General features: G+C 37.7%; 1 protein-coding gene across 3 annotated transcripts; it reads right to left on the minus strand.

Annotated features, from left to right (window-relative positions):
* Window positions 1–3,371: 3,371 nt before the first annotated feature.
* On the minus strand, window positions 3,372–21,765 carry LOC125822445 (mediator of RNA polymerase II transcription subunit 16). 3 transcript variants are annotated; one of them, XM_049501841.1, is made up of 16 exons: window positions 21,414–21,765; window positions 17,557–17,625; window positions 17,260–17,348; window positions 16,273–16,385; window positions 15,726–15,827; window positions 15,563–15,647; window positions 12,812–13,408; window positions 12,072–12,690; window positions 11,853–11,932; window positions 10,623–10,705; window positions 8,866–9,102; window positions 8,534–8,705; window positions 7,944–8,425; window positions 5,827–6,003; window positions 5,064–5,432; window positions 3,372–3,984 (listed from the first exon to the last, which is right to left on the minus strand). In XM_049501841.1, exons 1-16 carry the CDS (start codon window positions 21,725–21,727, stop codon window positions 3,838–3,840), a joined length of 3,735 nt encoding a protein of 1,244 aa, XP_049357798.1. In that variant the 5' UTR covers window positions 21,728–21,765; the 3' UTR covers window positions 3,372–3,837. The 3 variants fall into 3 exon arrangements, with proteins under 3 accessions (XP_049357798.1, XP_049357799.1, XP_049357800.1); XM_049501842.1 differs by lacking the exon at window positions 21,414–21,765 and having other exon boundaries at window positions 15,563–15,642; window positions 17,557–17,575; XM_049501843.1 differs by lacking the exons at window positions 3,372–3,984; window positions 5,064–5,432; window positions 5,827–6,003 and adding an exon at window positions 6,309–6,446.
* Window positions 21,766–22,068: the final 303 nt, after the last annotated feature.

The following is a 22,068-nucleotide window of genomic DNA, read 5'->3' on the forward strand; positions in this document are numbered from 1 at the left end:
TTAGTATTGCTAGATCTGTCAATGTTATGGAGAATGTCAGTGTTGTATTTTACATGGTACATGATTTCATTTACCCTATGTTCTAAGTTAGAAGGTCAAATGTAATTCCATCATTCAAGCAAAAGCAAAGTACAACGCCAAGTAAACGTTCATATAGATATGCAACTGATCGATCGAAGATATAACTTAAATAATTGTACAACCCCCTAACCTCCACATAAAAAATAAAACTAAAAAAAACTATAAAAAGGATATGAAGATCACATAATGGTTAGCTTGGCAAAGTATCTTTTAAACAAGAGGAGTAGCAAACTCTAGGAGCTCTTTGTTACTCTGAAATACTGACATATCAACTTCTGTCAAAGTGAGTAGTGCATTTATCCCGTCTCCACTTGGGTCATCCATTAAAGTTAAGTTGTTCTTCATTGGATTTTTTGGTGGGGTCACCCTTGTAGGGCTACCCCATCCAAAATCAACCTTATATAGCCCTAAATGGCACAAGCTGGCACATAGATAAAAATCATATTCCATGTCTTATGTGTTCTTACCCGCTGGCTCTAATATGATTTCCATAAGTGAACGTGAGGCTAGCTAATCTCGAAGATGTTGTTTTGCCTTGCGTAGCTGAGCAACGAAGTGGGGCACTTGTATCTCATCTTCTGTCGCTGCTACTGTGTTAAAGAAATGAACACCATTTCCGATGGTGTTTAGAGGCAATGGTGGGTGTAAATTCATTAGATGGCACGATAGAGATTGTTTGAACAAGCCGGAATTATTTGCCTCTGATGCTGCCTTCCACATTTATGAACAAGTGCTGTGGCAACTTCAAATCGAGTTGGATTCTGCACTCCTGGATTCGTTGAAAGTGTGTCCTTGAGTCTGCCCCAACTAGAGGATGAGAAATGGTACATTCTTGACACACATGGTTGATGTTGATCACGTAGAACATCGGGTACAACATATACTGGAGGATCATCCATTAGTAGGAAGAAAAAATTCGCATCAAACTGAGGAGATGGTTTGAAATCTGACTCTCGAGTTATAGCAGCCCAATCATTCAGGAACTTAGAGATACTCAACAATCTTATGTGATATGCATACACTGACTGCTGTTCCACCACAATCGAAATGGCTTAATTGGACCACTAGTAGCCTTCTGTCGTTGAATGAACTAGGAGTCCTCCAAGGCAAGTCTTGTGAGTACTAAATCTGTAGCATGGTTGAGAAGTTCAGACATTGGACGACTGACTCAGACATTTAAATACTCCGCACCTATGACATTGCAATCAACATAGGAGCATTTATCATCCATGATTAATCTTCCGGCAAAGGGATAATAAAAGGCTAATACTTTGAATGGGAGTTTTCAAGAATCTGGCTTTACATTGTTTGCTGCAGGTTTGGAGTATAAGACGGCCATTGGAGCGTATGCAGGAGTAGCCATGTGATCACTGAGAGAGAAGATTGTGACGTATACGTGAAGCAGGGGTGGGAGAGGAGGGCTTGATGATCTTTTGTGAAATAATCGTCGATAACACCATTTCTGTGAGCACAGGTCAGGTCCTTCGAAAGTACTAGTTTGTAAGTCTTAAGGTTTAAATTCCTGCAGTATAATGTGGAAGGAAGATAGTAACGGTTAATAATTATATTACATGACTTGTATGATCTATGCATTCTCTCGTGTTGTAAAAGTAATTGTTAAGCGGGTCAAGATGAGTATGTTTAAATTAATAGGATCAATAATTGTACAAGAAGGTTGACTTCATAAATACTTTAGATTATATCATTTGATGCACTTCCATCTCATTCTTTAAGTACCAACAGGAAGTTTTATATATAATTTCATTCCAAGTTGACATTGAGACTGTTTTGACTAGTGATATAAATATCACAGCTGTGGCTAATAATACTACATTGTTTTTTAATTCAATGATCCCCAATTTAGATGTTCCTCTACATATGGAAATAGTGTCTTCCTCGTTTTCCAAAAGCTATCAATTTACTGTAAGAACTTCGATAAAACTCATTCGATCTTCTATAGTGACTTCCGGACCATTCCATTCATCGTCTTCGAACTCCACCGACTGCTACTCGCCAGATGCTCCTATTTCTTATTCCTTATGAACGATCCGTTCTTGCATCTGTGAACATCTTTTATAACTAGTTGTAGCGTCAGCAACAGTGGGTGTATCTATATAGGAGTTCAAGCAATCTTTAAATTTTGGTTATGTAGCTTATGCTACAAATTTAGGGCTCGTTTGGTGTGAGGTATAATAACAAATAGTCCCGGGATTAAATTATAGTACCGCTTATTTTGTTGTTTGGTTGGCAAGTTCGGGATAACTTATCCCGGGATTAATAATTAGTACCGGGATAAGTTATCCCTCTCCTTGGGTGGTATAGTAATCCCGGGATAAATTATCCCGGGATAAAATAGGTAAATGACAAAAATGTCTCTTTCAACCCTTTTGTTATATCACTTTTTACATTAATGAAGGGCATTTTTGTAAACAAATAAATTGTTCTTAAAATTTATTATTTTGAATACAACAAACCAAACACTCAATAAAAAATAATCCCAACACAACTTATCCCATCATAACTAATCCCAACATAACTTATCCCAACATAACTTATCCCATCATAACTCATTTTCAAACCAAACGACCCCTAATTGTTTTATTTAGGAGGTCAACTTAAACTGTAACACCCCTTTATCCTTCCCCATTATAAATCATGGTTTTTAATTAAGGAAACAGAAATATCTACGTACTGTTAAAAGATTGAATAAACGGGACAGAAAACTACGATTAGAACCAGAGGCCATCTTAATTAGTTCAAATTTTTTATTTTCCCTTCCAAGCTTCTTTGTTTATGTAACTGAAGATAGTTAAGCAAAGCACATGATTTACAATTTCAGTCATCATTCATACCATCTGGGTTATTCACAATTCATGCATCAATAAAATTTCAAAAAGATAAATAAAACCCTTCCCCACCTTTGGCTTGCAAAAATTCCACCCCATGGCACTTAAGATTTTACTTATAAATAGATGGAATCGGTTTTAATCAACGAGAAAAACTGAAGAGAAGACCGCACAAAGAAATCGAGCATAAACAAGACGCAGTCTAAGAAACTCAACCAGAAACTATTGCAATATCTGAGCTAGTAGAGACTCAATACAATATGGCACAAGTATAACCAGCAGGACAGTGAAACACTTGTATAGGACTTTGAACGCAAAGCAAGCCAAGGCAACCCCCCAAACCTTCCCACTCATTTATTAAGCCCATGTAATAACAACTACCGCAGCAACCATAGTCACCAGAAATAACGGGGGGGGGGGGGGGGAGAGAGAGAGAGATAGGCATTTCAGTTGAGCAAATCTGATTACTTGACGACTACTTGGAGCAAACGGATTGCCCTCATATAAACAACAAATGTGCCAATATTATACACAACTACAACCCCAGAAAAGCTCTGGTTTGGGAAGAGAACCTAATATATCCAAGTGAGGATTCTTTCTTAGTTTCCTAAATTTGATGTATATAGTAGCTATGGAGTATGCCCATTTCCAGAAACTGGGTTTCGATCATCTTGACTTCTTTCCGAAACTTTTCTCGGTATAACAGAGATAGTAAGATCAAACCACATACCAATTACCCAACTTCAGGACCAGCCTCACTAGTCACACTGGATCTTTAAGATATAGTACATGACCAGAGTGACAAATCCACAATAAGCTGGCAGAGTCCAAGGTGTTTGTCTCCATGTGCTGAACCATTGCTGTTCACAAAAGTTGGAAGAACCACTGTTAGTGAACTACTCCCAATGCTCTATACAACTCTAACCCAAGTCCCACCACACATGGGACAGCCACATGCCCACCGGCTGATCCACCATACTTCCTTCTCATGTTGATTGGCAGAAGGGTTGCCACCTGGTGAAGCAAAAGCTGAAGTCTGTCTCAAACATCTTATGCACTGCAAGAAAAGTCAACACTGTAAGTTGAGAACTAAACCGAGACTATGATCAAAATTTCCTGTTGAGCTACTCCATATCAATGAGGTCTTGACATTGCAGCAATGAAAATTATAGGAATAAGACTATGTTTACAAACCATCTGCTCTTAAATAGAAAAAAACTAAATATATTGAAAGTAATGCCAAGTGCAATTAAAACTAAATCTGGACAAAGAATAGGGTTCGAGTGAAGCTTTCTTTGTTTTGCTTTACCCAAAATATATCATTGGGTGGATGTTACAACACAGTGATTGACTAATGACTATTTCATCGGAAAAGCCAAGGACCGATCAGCAAAATAACACGTAATGTGGCCTACAGACTAACTTCCATTAACTGATCAACATTAAGTAGATTCAACACCAACATACAAGTTGATCTCTGCAGCATTAAATATATGCACCTATGAAAATCTAATACTAGATTGTATACATGTGAGTGTCGTACATGGAGGGTAAAAAACTGAAATATAACAATTATCATTTGTTAATGAACAATAAAACCTTTTGATCTTAATAAACCTAACTTTTTAAAATCACTCACCATAAAAAGATTTAACATTTGGAAATCACAAATAAACTTTTATGCAACACTGGTAGCAAATAAAACATTTAGGACATAAAAATACCTCCCAACTCAAATGCACAATGAAGAGAGCAAATTTCCCTAGACATTTTCTGGAAATGAAATGAAAGTCATGTGATACGTAGACATATGGGAAACTAAAATACCACAACACCAAAACATTAATCAATGAGGCTTTCAGAGGAAGGAATTAAAGCAATTTCAAATAATATCTTCTTATAATTACAACAAGAAAAGTATGTCGACTTTATCCAAGTTAATTTGTGCATAATAACATTAGGATTGACTTCTGTTGTTCACGGGTTAGGGACACTAACCTAGCTATCTCTCTCCAATACAATCCAACTTGCTTAATTATAACATTATGCCTTCATGCAAAGAGATGCCATAGAAAATGAATAAAAGCAAAAAAATGAATCTAGGAGAATAAATAGAGATTCAAAAGTTAGGCAAACCTTGTACCAAACCCCTTCAAGACCAGTCTTCCAAACAGCTGTCACAACATCTCGTCGAGATCCCATTATACCAAGATATGCACCCAGCCCCACTGAAGTGTTCAGCCCAAAAGCAGCATCTCTTTCAGACATCCTGCGTTTCCTAGGCCACAAACCATGAGCTCCATAATATACATCACAATTTTCTAATGAGCTGTGCTGTGTCAAATCCCTTGATGGGCTAAGCTTAGAATTGTCATCCATATCTTCTGAATCAGACCAAGGTCCACCAAACATATTTCTCCTGTGCCATTCCTCAGCAGGTGGATGGAGTTCTAACTCACGCAATAGCAGCCCTGCAGCATCTGCACCTCTAGGCCTAGGCATATTCTGCAAGAAAGGGGAATGAGATAAGTGTCTAAGAATTATGGGGATTTCTACCCATCCCTACATGAGTTGTCTTTTTCAATTTGTTTGCTATTCTTTTTCCTGTTAAGGAGGTTTGAAGTACCAAAAGTGGCCCAATGAGCTCAACAAATATAAACAGCTGAACTCAGCCCACCCAACAAACATTTTTCTTTCATGTCTTATTTTCTTGTAGTGCACATAATTAAAAAAGGATGACCGATATGGGGTTTATGAATGTTAGGAAGGAGCTCCAAATGATATATTTAGCATTACAGCTATAAACTTTTAAGTTAGATGAAAAGATCTCAAGAAATATTCACTCTTACATGCATTGCACACATAACTCTACAGATAGAACTAACAACAGTAGAACTACCTGCATGTGAGGTCCGAGGGAAGCTTCAACTACTTCCGGCAATACAGTATAGTTCCCATCAATATAATGAAGGCGGACCTGAATGTTGTTGCTCCCAACCTGAGAAACTGGCAGCGGATGTACCAAACCAGCAGTCCGGCGACAAAGATCCATCAGAATAAGAAAAAGGACCTTCACCTGCAATATAATATCAAATTAATCAATATTCTATCCACCTTTTTTTTTTTTTTTTGAGAAGGTAACGAATTGTATTATAAACCAGTACTTATGTAGTACTGAAAGCCCCTTTACAAAAAACATATGAAAATCTAGGAACAAAACAGCAAGCCTAGCATGATTCTAATATTTCTAGGATTGCTTCTGCATCTACAGGGGAACTCTTTGTACACTAAAAACATAATAACCCATCTTCCCAGATATCAATAGCCATCCAAATCCATGTTTCACTACTTCATTACCTTCTGCAACAATTTTTTTTTAAAACTTTCTTACAAGGGCTTCCTTTCATCAATATGAAACTTTACATCCACAAAACGTATGGCCTTAACTAATCAACAACTTCGAAGATAAGTATGCATACTGATGAGCCATTTCATAATTCCTCGACAACAACCAACAATCTAGAAAAAAATGCCTAAATATCAATTATTAGATAGCAGTACAAGACTACAAGGAGGAGCTCAATTTTTTGTTGATTCAAAACTCTCAAAGAGATGCTTACATTAGCAATTAAAAAATTGAGTTGTCAGAGTGATCAACCAAACTGATAAAAAGTTTCTCCTTCACTACCATAACCATTCAAAAATCAGAGGAAGAGATAAAGTAAAGGGACAAAAAAATTAAATTCATTCTTGAGCTCTCATCATTTTCTAGCTTGCCCATAGTTGTTGCTTTCATGACTTAGATAGCTCAAGATTTCTTGTTCAGATTCTTAGCCAGTTCCTTTTGGCTTCTTACCTCAATATCCAGAACTAGCTTTTTCCTCTTCATGAACTGATATAATCACTAAAAGTTTCTCAAATATTCTCATTCTGATAATTCGTATCTGCTGCTGAACCATAGTGGTTCTTTATTCCTGTCCATTTATCTCTCAGACAGGACAATTGAATGATACATTTAGAGGTAACATGGACCTCCTCACCTGAATAACCAGCCTGCTTGGCAGTATCATAACAAGAATAAGTTTCCAACCAGCTTGACAGAACAGTGGAACAATCCATCTAGAGAATATAAAAAATCCTGTTTGACAGAGACTTCCCCATCTGGACAGCCTGGCTGTCTCATAACAAGTAACCAACCAACTATGTCTCTTGAAATTGTCATGTTACACCTTTCCATGACTTCAAGAATTTATTTCCCCTGCATGTTCCTAATCTGATTTGAAAGTGAACTTTGCAATCTCATTACACAGCATATCATGGCGTTTAATGTTTGAATCTGCTATTCATTGATTGAAATTTCTTCTACTCCTTGGTGCAATTAATTGGACAGTGATAAGTTGGCCATTTTGCCAACTTATGCTACTTTTTAATGATAAATTCATTCCCATTTGCAAGATTAATGGACTAATAATGGTTTGGATGACATAATTCCATGTTTTTGGGAGCCTTTGAAGAGAATAAGGATTAGAATAGCTTTGAATACTTGAGAAAATTGGACATGAAGACCAAAAGTTGAAGAAAAATTGGCTAAAAGAGCAAAGGGAAAAATCTGAGTAGGCCGCATAGCTCACCCATGTAGTTGGCCTCACCCACGCAGCCAAAGAAAAAAAAATAGCTCCTGGAAGTATCCAGGCAGCTGGGCGAGAAGGGTGTTTTTGCCATACTTTTTTTGAGAAATGTATCTTAACAGTGAGGAATATATCTTAACAATTCTTTTGTTTTCAACAGTGAGGAATATATCTTAGTTTCATTAGTCTGCTGCCCCTCATAATGCACCAAATTCTGAGACTCGGATACCACTAGGAGTCTCCTGCTATTCCGAAACCACCAATTTGGTGCTACATGGAAATTGAGAATTATTCTAAAATGGAGTGATAAAAGTATAGCAATCCAAAACAAAGAACAGTTCCAGGAAAAACAAGAGCAACTGGTTAAGTAATAGATTACAAAGTTTACCTCCTCATATGTGTATCCTTGACCAGCATTTCCAGAACCAATCCTAGACCGTTTAGATGGACCTTCTTCAGACCCCTTTGCTCCTGTCCCAACCTGACCACCTAGCATTGGTTTTGCACCAGAGTTGGAATCTTCTGCTTTTCCTGGAATACTGGGCTGAGGTTTTTGCATTGAAGAATCAGCATTCCTTTGAGCAGCCCCCATAAAACGCGGTAACTGTGTTCCACGGAAGAAAAAACAGAAATGCAGAAGTTGACATAGCCGATGAAGAAAATGGCAGTCCCCTATAAGTCTAACAGCAGGAGTTCCAGGGAAAGTGCCTGTGTTGATACTTATGGGCATAAATGTAGAAGGACCAGTGATGGGGTTTGGGGCTGAACTAGGAACACTGTCGGCTGTACTGCTAATTTTTGCTATAGCTCCTTGTACCCAAGCTTGCATCTGAGTGCTCCCAGCGGAACTTGCAGTACCACCCTGAGCACCTGAAAAGAAGAGGCCCCTGGTTTAGCTCAGAGAGGGAAAGTGGATTCTTGGATCCAGGAAGGGATATCCCTTAACAGCACATAACAGAGAGAAGCAAACAAACTAACCCTGGGAAGTGGCAGGAGATGAAGCACTTTGAGTAGGACTAGTCACCATACTCCTACTCCCACCTGTACCTGCAGTAACAGCATGACTAGCCAATGTACGGCAGAAACTTGCATAGCGCCGCAAGCGCGTGATGAAATGAGAGGCCAGATCCAGTATTGCATCTACATATGCCTGAATTAAATCATCCCAATACTTGAGAAACTCAAACACTGAACGCAGAAATAGACGTCTTTGGTTACACATACAGAAAGGTGATGATCACCAAGACATCTATCCATTTGCGGGAAACCAGTGGGTGGAGAAGGTACATCGGACAAGTGTAAGAAAATACCTGGATACTTGGCACAAGTGATGGTTCAACAGCCATCGCCTCAGGATCAATACCAAACAGTGTCTCACTAGAAGCTTGCCATGGCTCTGGAACCAATGCTGACGGGTTTGTTAAAGCTGATTCGATTCCCTTGCCAAGCATATCTAGCAACAATCTTGCTTGCATGTCAAGCACCATTGCCCGGACTTCTTGAGCATTTGTACCTTCTAGAAGCCTGCATTTTATCCTGTCTAGACTCTGCATTATATGGATGAGATATATCAACACTCAACGATATCCAAGAACAGGAAAACTCATCATACATTCCTGAGAATGAACTTTGATGAAATCATGAAATAAACAAACAGTTTTAAAATTCAAGAACTACTTGTATGTATGTGCGCACAGATTGAATGATAGAAAAACATGATCCAATATCTGACAGAAAATGACACACACACACACACAAACACAATCTTCCACACAACAGACTATTAGACTAGTATATGATCGAGAGAAACAAAAAATAGTTACATTGCACATCTATCCGAAGGACTTCACTACAATTGCATCAGGTTCAGGCGTTCATTGTGTCATCTCTAAAAGATAAACATTAATAATTGTGGCTAGAAATTGGAAGAAGAAAAGAAAGACCAGTCTTGATGGATCATTTTATCACATAAATTTTGTAACAATTGAATGCTTCTATGTCCTTCCACAAGAACTGTATAAACTTTGATGCAATATGCAATTCGTCCTATTCAAATGTAACATTATACATTAAATGTTCATTTTTCATTTAGGTGATCAAAAGCGCAGAAAGAATAAGTTATTTTCTCACAATTAGACATCATCAGGCAGTGTCCTTGTTGCAAAAGCAATCATTTTTCCTTACTTCACATTCTCATTTCTATGTTGTTTTGACTACTCAGAATAACATCTCTTCTCAATTGAGCAATCATAATCTTGATCTTACTTCAAATTTCTGGATTTTGTTATCCAAGTTTATAGTTCAGTTACCATCTATAGGTTTTCTTTTATGGAGGGGAGGGCTCAGGAAGAGAACCCTACCCCCCTCTTTCGAACCTAATCTTTATTGATTAATAAGACTTCCACAGATTGATTTAGTAACTTTAAACGATGGGTTTCATTACAAAAAATTGTCTCCATCTTAGTCATGACAAGCTTCTGCAGCGAGAAAAGGATAAGTAACTTGATCACACTGTTCATTCAATAAGTAAGAATCACGTCTTTAGTATATCCCAGCCTACAACAACAACAATATACCCAGTGTCCACAGAGTGGGGTCTAGGGAGGGTAGAGTGTATGCAGAGTCGTAGACCTTACCTCTACCTCAGAGACGAGTATAATCCAACCTAATAAGTATAATATTGTAATCGAAGTGTTGTATAATTCATATGTTAAATTAAGCAAATATGATGCTCATGCTCTCAAGATAGAAAATAATTAGAAGTGTAATCCATACACTGCTCCATTATCTTCTCCAAAGACTAATACACACCCCACCCCCACCCCAACAGAGATGAATTCTCCATCCTGAGCAAGTGAAGTCAGACTGATATCATGCAAGAGCAAAGCTCATACAGAGAAAAACAAAGCATATAGAAGCATGAAGCAGAATGTGAAATGCAACATTCGATATCTTCACGTAATTGCTATATTGTCACCAGTCTCCATCCAATTTGATACACCAGGAAGATAATTTCCTCACATGCAAATGATAGGCTTGAAGTTGGAATTAAATAAAAGAAACACACCGGTCCATACTGCTGTCTATGCTGAGTTGAAGGGAGGGAATGGAAATCTGCATCCAGTACAGCAATGACACTGTTCAAAGCAACTGCAATAAAAACACACATCATTAGTGATTGCCAGATTCTTCATGCACGGATCTGATCCACCCAGCATCATGAAGTCAAAATTACTCAAACAGAAAAAGGCCAGAGATCAACTGATTTTTAATATCAAATTCTCAATCAAGAAAAAAAGCAAGCCAAAAGAAAGCTCAAACTTGAACACAAAGGCCTTGAGCAGAACAGGAGAGACATTATATTAGACTGAAGCACAATCTCTTCAAACACCAATGAGCATCCCCTCCTCTCTTATTTTGAGAAGGTAATATATCCACTATATTCATAAGCATCATCAGCACAAAATTTGTGCTGGAAGCCAATTAATGAGCATCCATAAAGCCACTCAATTTGATAAACTTTGAGAAGATGGAGGACTTTCGGAAGAGCAAACAAAAAAAAAAAAAAAAGGAGCAGCTGAGGATGTCATGGAAGAGGAATAGCTGTCTTCAATTATTCAGAATCAAAGCAGAAGAGACGAAAAACAAGGAAAGCAAGCATCCAAGGACCGGTAATACTCTCCAAACTAAATCTGCTATGTAAATCTGCTATGTAATTTCTATTTTGCAGTCCATGAAACCCAAGAAAAGATCTTGCAGCAGAATGACCAAGGGTTACACACAAAAAATTAGTGCTATGATAGGAACATGTATGCAACTCTAAATTGAAGATATGACATTTCAATTTTTTAGAATCCCTATATTGCAAAAGGTGGGGGTCACACTACTTGAACCTGGTGATCAGTACAGAGACTGATTACCTATTACCTCACAAGTAGAACAGGAATGAAATTTTTTATTTCAAAACTCTTTACTTAGGATTCCATAGTAACACATCAAATAGCAAACAATCATGAATCCTGTCATAGACTCATTCACATCCAGATAATGAATTTTTGGTATCCATAGTATGGAAGGAGACATCGCTTTTGCCAATTCAAATTGAAGGGTGATATAAAATTCGTCTGTTTCCGGCATCATATCCATAGTTAACCTATTCATCCTCTCCACCAACTCCGGGTTAGATATTGAGGTCTCTAAATCTATTTTAACTCTTGATCATACATCAAGCTTGAAGTACTTTCCAAATCCATTCCAGCAGTTCGATTCTAAAGCTGCCAACAGATTAAGCTCTTACCAATACCATCCTCTGCAGCACTTTGTGTGCATCCCACAGCATCCCACCAATCAACTCCAACCAAAAGACTCCACCAAAATCTTCCAATAAAAAGAAAAACATGTCAGCTCTGGGAAGACGGTTTAATATCATAAATCAATACTATTCTAACTAGATGTAATAACAGTCATATTGAAATGCATTACTGGGCATGCTAAACTGCTTTAAATATTCATGTACCTCTCAGCAATTGCACGTTCCCAATTCGCAGAATTGGCTTTCACCTGATTACTAGGAACAGCAGGAGGAAGAACTCGAATAATCTTCAATATTGTACAATCTCTGGTGGTATCATGCCAAACAGAAGCTGAGCAGCAACTCGTCGAAGAGAAGGCCGGAGAAGCAATGGCAGATCCAACATCAATATGGTAGTTATCAACAGGGGTGAAGCTTGGACCTGAGAATACATGGACTCCACCTCGTAGAAAAGCGACAGCTATCTCACCACCATGAGCAGAATACACAATGCGAGCAAGGGTTCTAACATCACTTGGGAGATCAAAGGGATCAAAACTAACCCTCTTTCCCATCTCAACACCAGAGTCAGCCATGTTTTTTCCAAAAGGAACTGGTCCGGCTCCCACAGTTTGGGGTCTCTTAAAATCATTTCCTGCTGGGATACATTTAATTACTTTACTCACCCATACTGTCTGTTTTGGTGCCTGGCCACCAAAGCTGGACATGGGATTTCCAAATATCTGGTGGAGGACAACATCCTCCACAGATGATTCCCAGCGTTGAACCCTCCAACCTGTGATTGAAGGGCCTTCATCAGGATCATAAGGCGACATGTATTGTCCTACAAAAACAAATATAAATTTGTAAAAAGTTGGTGCCAGAAAGAAAACCAGAGAAGGGGAAACCCATCTTCACTAGACAAATTTGAAGGGCAAAAAGGGACATTAGGTCCATATCCCTACCCTCAACAATCACAACAGATATCACAGAACCACCACGAGTTGGATCAAAAGCAACTGCAGTAACACCAGAACCCCATGTCGTGGTAGCTGTGGATTGAGCAGCAGCTTCAGGACTAACATATGCAGAAAAGTTGGAAACGGGCGAGCAATGAAGTGTGACCATGTCACTGTAATGTTGTTCCGTTAGCTTTTTGCCTTGCTTAGCCTCTTGTAATAAATACTCCTGCGAGCTAAGCAAATATGCAGCCAAAGGGGAATATCCATCCCAAGAAGGTGGATTAAGTGATGCTGGAACCCCATTGCTTACACTTGTCTTCGGAGTTGCTTGAAATCCATTACCAGGGCCAGGTGCTACCTCCCAGACGACAACAGTTGATGGATTGACAATGGGAACTCCAGCAACATGCATTGCTCCAGAGTCTGTTATGATAGCATCAGCAGCCATGATGCCACTAGGCCCCGCTCCCAATAGCCCTTTACTTGTGCAAAACCACTTTGATGGTGAACCATTCTGATTAGGTGGCCATTGAGACCAGTGGAGCTGAACAGACCCTGATGAGAAGACAGAGCATACACACAGAAAATTTGGCCATCCAGCTGCAGTCAAAATTACAGTAGAATTAATTAAGGAATTTTTCAATTGTTTTGAAGAGGAGAAAAGAACACTGTGGACACATGATGGCAAAAGTAGCAGGATCAGCAGCAAAACAGCAGTTAATGCAATTGTTGGTGAAACGAAAAAATTATCATTTTTGACGGATTTAGAAAGCATCAACCTGCAATTTGATACAAACTTGGGCGGAACGGCAGAAGTAAACTGGGACAGTTCACAAGCTATTCAAGTTCACTTTGTTTTTGGCTTGGCAAGGCTCACCTAAGTTTGAACTCAAGCAAGCTCATGCCTCGTGCAGCAAAGCAAACTAAGTTCAAGGTTTTTTGTACCTATACATTGCACATGGAGGCTAGAACAAACCTAAATAATGCTTTTCATAATTCTTATGTTACCCTACAAATTCCAAGGTTTTTTTTTTTGAGATAAGGGTAACTGTGTATTCATAAAAGTATCATCATCAGAAAATGATGAGCATAGGTCACTTACAATCTCATCAGAGCACATCAAAAGCCTACCCCTAGAGAGATTACAAATTGCCTATGAAATCAACAAAAAGTTCTATTTCCCCCTCATATCCTTTTTACACCAAAAAAAACAAAAGGCTAAGGCTAAGGCTATTCATTCTAATCTTCTCCATGTTGTTGCTCTTATCCTCAAAACATCTAGCATTTCTTTCTTTCCATAAGGTCCACCAGATGCAAGCTGGAATTAGCTCCCACCAGTCTTCAGTAGAGTGTCTCCTTCCTATCTCCTTCCAGCTGTCTAGAAGCCCTATAGTAGTCTGTGGAGTTACCCAGCACACACCAAGGATGCAAAAAAACATGTTCCATTAGTTGGTCGCTACCTTGTAACTTTAAAATGCTCACTTCTCCTCTGTTCTCAACACTGCATTCCCCTAATGCTGTGACATTGGAAACTAAGGAAGCCCTGACCCCTCCCGTCACCAACCTTCTGACCCCTTGGCTGACCTTCACTACCATTCCTTTCTCCAGGTGGCCCCATCGCTCACTTAGTTATTCATCTTTTCTGCAAACCTTTGTTGTGCAGTTTTGATTGCTGCATATTTGGTCATAAATCCCAGTATTTTTCCGCTTCTTTAAGGTCAGTCCCCTTGTTGAGGTTGGCAATTATACTTGGATAGGTAAGAAATTTGTTGTGTTTGGACTTGGTAAATCTACGACCGAAAGAAGATGACGGCTCATCAATATGGTATGTCTCATCAGAAGGATTAACTACACCAGTCTACATTAAACTTATGCAGCATTTGTTCTCATCATTTCTTCTTTTCCAGATTTAAGACCAGCATTTCACTAGTTGTCTATTTTGAAGCTTCCTATTCCTTCAAGTGTTTATTTAGTTAAAAACCCAGGTTTCTATTTTGATTTATTTTTTAAAAGAAGATGGATTACTATTTCACTGCATCTGTTCTTACGAAATTTGGCATACCTAGTTGAGCATGCTCGAGCTCTCCATTTTAGGGTCAATTTGTCCCCAGATAATACCAAGTCTAGTTAAGTCAAGCCTTTTGAATTAACAAGTTCTTATGATTAGGATCATACCATCTTGAAAATCAAGTCCATCAACCAATTTTCATGCTGGAGTAACAGGTTCACATCATCTTTCTCCTAATCCATCTTCCACATCCCTTTTCGCTTCCTCTCCACATCATAACAGGCCATGTATAAGTTTATAACAGGCTCACTTTTAAGTTTTGATACAATCAATGAATCTTAAGCCTACAATACATGTTTAGGCACTAAGATGCTAAGGATGTGTCCAACCATCTATGGACTACTAAAGAGAGCAGTACTAGAAAATAACTATTTCATATGATTATAATTTTACTAATTCTTTATCCACGTGAATGTTGTTGGTGATTATAGTTATAATTCTTGGATTACATATATATTTTCTTTTATTCTTCTTCAGTTACGCATTTTTTTCATTGAAGACTGTGCTTTACTTTCTTTATGTGCTTAAGCCCAACAAATCTCGACGCTTTTTCATTTTTCGCCTATGACAATATTGCTTTGATATGCACCAGAAATATATTTTGAATCACTTAACATACATACCAAGTAACTACTCATTTGATGGAACATATATTCAAAATAAAGAGTGAAAAACAAGGAACCTGCCTGGAGATTGTGGTTGCTGAGAAAGGAATTTCTCCTCAAATGTTGACTTAGCGGAACCGCCCGTTCTTGTTGAAAGCCACCTATACTAAACTTAGGTATAAAAGAATCAAGAAATGAACGGATCGAATTATGCAAGTTTCACAACACCATAACAATTGCATACCGGAGAAACTCCTGACAACCACTTTGTAACAACTGCAATATCTTGACGCCATTCGTAATCTCGCTGCCAACAACTAGCATCTCGTACCAGATTAGCTGAACCCTGTGTAACCAAGCATACATGTTAAGTAAGAATAGTTTCTTTTTTTAAACCATGGTGTCAAGACCAGATACCGGATAACTCTATCCACGGGGTACCTCCTATCTCTCACCAGCTATCCACCAAGGCTTGGACAGATGGGAAGAAATAACCTAGTGTTCTTTGTTGGAATTTGAATCTGAGACCAACCCACTTCATTGACCACTAGACCACACCCTTAAGTGCAGTAAGTAAGAATAGTTTTTGAAGCAACAATGCAGAACTAATCTTGAATTTGTAGCATATGGGAAAAACCAACACTCAATCAAGATATTGGCTAGCATATGTGACATGGAAAAGGTTAGAAACCCCTCACCAAGAACGTGCATGTAACCAAAAATACACGAAACAAAACGTGAAAAGGACAACAAAATGCACTATAGTATAAACTCCAGAAAAAACAGCATACTTGTGAAGGCTGAGTCCAGATTGTTATTCTCCCATGAAAGTTAGCTATGAGTAGTGCACGCGGACACGAAGTAGGAGACCATTCAATGAATTGGACGGAATCACGAGGGGAGTCTGTAGATCGTAAAATGTAAAAGATGAAATATCAAAATAAACCACCTGGCGGTAATCAATCATGCACAAGAGTTTAAAGTGAGCATCACTTCGGACAAAATTCAGTTCAGTGCAACTACACAATGGACCAGAGCTTTTAGGGCCCATTTAGTTATCTAAAAAGGTAAAAAAGCACTCTTACCCATTTGGAATTAAAACAACCTAAGTCCTCTTGAAAAGATGTTCGGCTGTTTATAAAGCCAAAGGTGGGCTTCAAGGGTGTTTTTAAGCTACTCGAACTATTTTCTAATCCACTGCAATCTTGTAAAAGTTAATCAACTTCATTTTCAATGAATAGTTCTTTATAATATGCTAGAAGATCGAAGCTTGATTCGGGCTTTGCGTGGAAACTAAAAGGATCATTTTGTCCAGATGCAATCTTACCAAATATTTATTATAATTAGACAATTCAAATTGTCACTTCAATATGGAAACTCCAAGATATTTTAGTACGAACACTGATTAGCAATCTAGCACACTTTCCCATAGATGATGGTCGGAAAATAAAATTTCATAACAAACATTACGAATTCTTTAATACTCTGAAGGTCCTTCACGTATTACTCAAAAAGTTGAAAACTTAATTAATTGCTCCTCCATGAAGAGTTGTTTATCCACTGCTTTGCATTGCACCATCTGTTCAGTTTTCATTTGTTCACCATTTCTCAAATATCTCTGATTTTCCTTCTATTTGCAAGAAAATCAAAGGAGGAAAAAAAAATCTCGTGCATAAACGACTTATGGACCTAAAGGAGAGGGCCTCATTTGTTAGGTTCTAAACATGTTTGCAAAAGGAAGATAAATCCCTGGCCACCGTCAAGTCATTCTACAATACCTGCTATAACATTGAACACAGTGCACTCAGTTGGTCGCTCTGGGATGACGATATGTATAGGGATCCAGAAAGGTGGATTTGCATTTGAACTACAAAAAGGTAGAAGTAATAAGAATAAAACAGTACATGCAAAGATATAAAGTGATGTCTAGAGAATTTGACCACATCGAATTTGACATTGAAAATTTGCACATACTCCGCATCTTTTAGCGGAAACACTGGACAGTTATAATATCCATGTGCAGTAAATTACAGTGTGCTGAAGTAATTTACAATGATGGAAATCGAAGCTCTAACCTTGGAATCCTTGCACATGTTTCAGACGCACAAGCTATTGCATTTAGCTTTCCACACCAAGCAACAGCACTATAAAACAATTCAAAAAAGCAACTCAGAAACAAAAGACAATATATCTATCCCTTTGAAATGAAAGCAACTGCCAGAGGAACAAGGAGAGAGAGAGAGAGAAATAACATCAAAAACATGCTCTTGATTGCAAAACCAAGGATTTATACATGCTTGATAGTGATTTCAAAGATATATACATACTAATAAATGTGTGATAGATCATGAAAACATCAAGCATCAGTAGTTCAATAGCAAACTAGACTTCATGAGTTACACTTTGAAGAAAAATTTCAGGCTCACATCCATCCTAGCAGCATTCTAAGGAAAGATATTCTCATAACTATGAGGGCAAGTGTATTATAATGAGTACAAGCAACATCTGTTATGTCAAAAATTGAATAACTACCCCTACAAATGATCAAAACAGATTGTATTCTGTTATTATGTTTTTGGTGTACAAAGAGTTCCCCTACAGATGCAGAAGCAATCCTAGAAGTATTACAATCATGCAAGGCTTGCTGTTTCTGTTCCTAGATTTTCATACTTTTTTGTAAAGGGGTTTACAGGACTACATAAGTACTGGTTTATAATACAAATTGTTACCCTCTCAAAAAAAAAAATTGAATAACTACTAGCATTGAGACGAAGCTCCCAGATCTGATGATTTGAACATGGCATTTAACAAAAAAGAGAAAAAAAAAGAACATGGTGTTTTACAATATTGGCACAGTATAGTAATGGGCTTATGACCAGATCTGATTTTTCCTGTTAGATAAGATATATGCCTACTTTATTGCTTTATTCCTAACATTCATAAGAGTGATGGGGCAAGTGATATTAAACATATCAGACATCAGATTGCTGGAACTTCCACAAGATAATAGTCAAGCTTCTTTCTCTTATATTGGGAACAGTGTTTAGGGGGATTTTATCTTGCAAAAAAAGCACTTCTGTGGGACAAACAAACCTTAGATGCTACATTGTAGGTAAATCTTGAGCACGTTTACAGTTACGTTAATATGTCACCCTTGATATCATGTGGCATTTGGGAGAAGACTGGATCTGATGCGCCAAATGATGTACGTCCATTATCAAATTCTTTATTCTCATCCTATTTTGAGAAGGAATTTATTTTTTCTTTTAGAAGGACTATACTTATCCTATGAGTCTAGAAATCTCTTGTGCATTCTTCATCCAAAGCCCCAAAATACTTCCAAAATCAGTGTTTTTAGAGATGAAAAGTGCAAAAGAGCAAAAAGATCTATGGAGCTACAAGTGAAAAGTGAGAAGTGAAGTGTATGCTTCTTCGAAGTGAAACTTCACTTAGTTTATAGAAAAACATATATTACCTGGCTTCAACACCTGTAAGATCAATATGAATTGCACTTACTAATCTCAACATCTATGTGTGATAGAAACAATACTAACACAACTTCTAGTATTAAATATAATTAGAATATCAAATTGATTGAACTTACTAATTTCAGCATTTATCCAATGTTAGTGACAATGTTAACACGGCTTCTAGTATTAAAAAGTTAGTTTCAACAAGGTCATGGAAAGATAACTTCAAATGCAAAATGTAAAATTCAGTTTTGGATTAACGAATGATTGAAAAATGACTATTTTGCAGAATTCAATTTCATATTTAATTGGTTTAGCAACTGTATCTGAGGAGTTTGAGGGGGAGTCCCAAATTGGAAACAACAGAAGAATTTGAAGTGCAAGTGTGCAACACTCCACACATGGGGAGACAACCCCTCTCTTCGAATTTTTTTTGTTGCCTAATTGATTTGATGATAATCTTAAGCAGCTGTATGCATTTTCTTCTGCTACCAATGACTGGTTGAAGTCAATTTGCATTGCAAAACCAATAGTTCTTTAATAATCCTCATATCGAATTGTCAATCAAATGAAGACCAAACAATCCCACCCCACCGCCTACCCAATACCAAAAAAGAAAAAAATGATGAGTGAGCAGAAGAGTTATTGTTTATGATTGATCAAGCAACCCTAGTTAGTTCACTTACTACATAAACTTTCACTATGTTCCCTGGTTGCACCCTAAGACACTGACTTAATTGATTCTCTGTCTACTAAACAACTCCCTGATTGAAGAAGATACAAGAATTTTAGTAAGTTTAGGATCAGTAAACTCTTCTTTTGCTATGCATAGAGACAGCAACAGCTTTTTCACCACTTGACTTCCCCAATCGTCCAGGAATTATTGTCTTACACTTTCATGTTCTTTTACAAGAACCTCTAAGATTAGCCACAGTCACCCTTTATGTCTTGGTTTCCTGTTGTTTTTTTATAACAAACTAAGGCACTGATACAAGAGAAAGAAGATTTTCTTTCCATGTTCTCTGAGTCAAGAACAGTCTACACCATCATAGCAAAGCATAGTCACAGCATAGGAGTTGGAAATTTTCAAAAGAGAACAACTTTTTTTTTTATAACCGTGGTGTTCGGGCCAGTTTTCGCGCACCCCAACTAATTCCATAGGATACCTGTCACCTCCCACCAACAACAAGTACCGCGTAACTCTGTCCACCAAGACTAGGATAGATGGGAAGAACCACCTCATTGACCACTAGGTCATACCCTTGGGTGCTTTCAAAAAAGAACTTCTATGGGCAGCCAAAACACTCATTCCATAATGAACATGCAGGAGATGAGAGTTCTTTCTTGAAATTGATAGGTTGCTACACAATTTTAGACAGGTTGGAATCTTTATCAAAAAGAAAAATCAGATATGTCTGGAAGGTTGTCTTGACAAAAAGTATGTTTTAAACATTTATACAGTGGATGTGCACAGGAATGTAATACTAGGAATCTTCACCACTTTCTACAATGTAGCAAGATAAAGAGAGAACCTTCTTTCTTATTCTCTAAAAGTTCCCTTCACTGGATGGATAAAAACTAACTCCTCTATTAGGATTTAGGAACAAATAAGGAAGTACTTCAGTCTCTGACATACAGAACTCCTCAGGTCTCTTGTTAAAAGCACTTAACCTATCATCTTACGTAACTGCTTAGAAAAAAAAGATGCTTACCCCATTGAGGGCATAAGACGCAATGGCATAGCAAATTTGAAATTTCCCAGACTAGCATGCAACTACATTTACCAGGATGATTCTCTCTCTGTCCAGAAAATGAAATAACTCTAGAAACAAAAATACTGAAACTAAAAAGAAAAATTGAATTTTCCCTTTGTCATTCTGATTTCTGTAAGACCATAATGAGACTGCAGTTTCTGTTTTTCTTCTCTCACATATTCCATTGAAACTTCATTAAAAATATAACATATTTTTGACTAATTCATTTTCCATAGGTGAATTACTGCATGTATGAACAAATTATAGGGCCCAAATCTTATAATATATCTAGAAGTTAAACTTTAGTGATGATTATATTGGGAGCATAATGCCGTAATAGTATTGGTCTAGGTGGGAGGCAAATGGCCGGACTAATAAGTCAACACTTCGATCAGCACCTAGCTATCACCTGAGGCAGTGAGTTCAACCCACTGCAACTTTAGAACTCAATTCAGTGACTTCCACCACTTCAACAGTTAAAACTGCGAAGTTCCAACAAGTAGTCCACTTTCAGCATAACTAAATAATCCTCAATAACAGACTAATCTCACTTTTTTCTGCTTTTCTCAAATTTGATCATTTCCTTGCTTCATTACTTAGGTATACGCTAAATAAGAAAAAAAATATTGATATCCTTTTCTAGTTCATGTAGCCAGAATTGAGATGTAGCTCTATTACTATGATCATAAAAAAAAAGAAAAAAATCACCTGAAATTGCGGCAAAGTTCAGGAACACTCATTTTATGAAGCAAATTGGACCTAGGTTGTTTGAGCCTGATACAAAAGACGACAGCAGGATTGACAGTATCCTCATCCATGGGATCATCGTCAACAGAAGAGACCTCCTTCTCGGTCACCATAGCCACAATTGCAGCAGGATGATCGTCGTCGTCTTCAATAATGATATCCGCTTTTTCGTGAACCTTAGTAGAAGGTTCTAGAGAATTGGTAATAACAGAAGAAGACTCTTCCTCCTTCTCCACTTCAGTGTCTTTAGCAACAGGTGGTTGTTGATTGTTCATTTGAATAAAAAACCAAAAAGGTCCAAAAACCCTAATATATAATAATTATATATATTTTGTGTATACGTATATAGTGAGAGAAAGGCAGAGGGGGATAGAGAGAGAAGTGGTTGGCCGAAAAAGTCTTGCCAGTTGAAGGCGACAGGAATCACTATGGTGACTGTGTGGGGTTAGGGTTTGAGTGGGGAGGAGGAATTGGGGGCAATGTGAACTGTGAAGTGAAGAGATTCCAGCTAGTGCCAATTTTTTCTGCTTTTCATTGTACTATTACTACTACTGTTAAGTGTTAAAAAGCCAAAATTCCGCTTCGCTGATATGTTTTTCTGTTCTTTCTAAAATGC

Source organism: Solanum verrucosum, unplaced genomic scaffold (genome assembly GCF_900185275.1).
Source record: "Solanum verrucosum unplaced genomic scaffold, falcon-dt-bn FXZP01000103.1, whole genome shotgun sequence".
Lineage (NCBI taxonomy): Eukaryota > Viridiplantae > Streptophyta > Magnoliopsida > Solanales > Solanaceae > Solanum > Solanum verrucosum.

Coding starts and splice junctions, on each gene's coding strand:
- LOC125822445 (XM_049501841.1), bottom strand. CDS start 21,727: ATGAACAATCAACAACCACCTGTTGCTAAAGACACTGAAGTGGAGAAG. Junction 17,349..17,556: donor ACATGTGCAAGGATTCCAAG/GTTAGAGCTTCG, acceptor ACCTTTTTGTAG/TTCAAATGCAAATCCACCTT. Junction 11,933..12,071: donor GAACGTGCAATTGCTGAGAG/GTACATGAATAT, acceptor TTTTATTGGAAG/ATTTTGGTGGAGTCTTTTGG.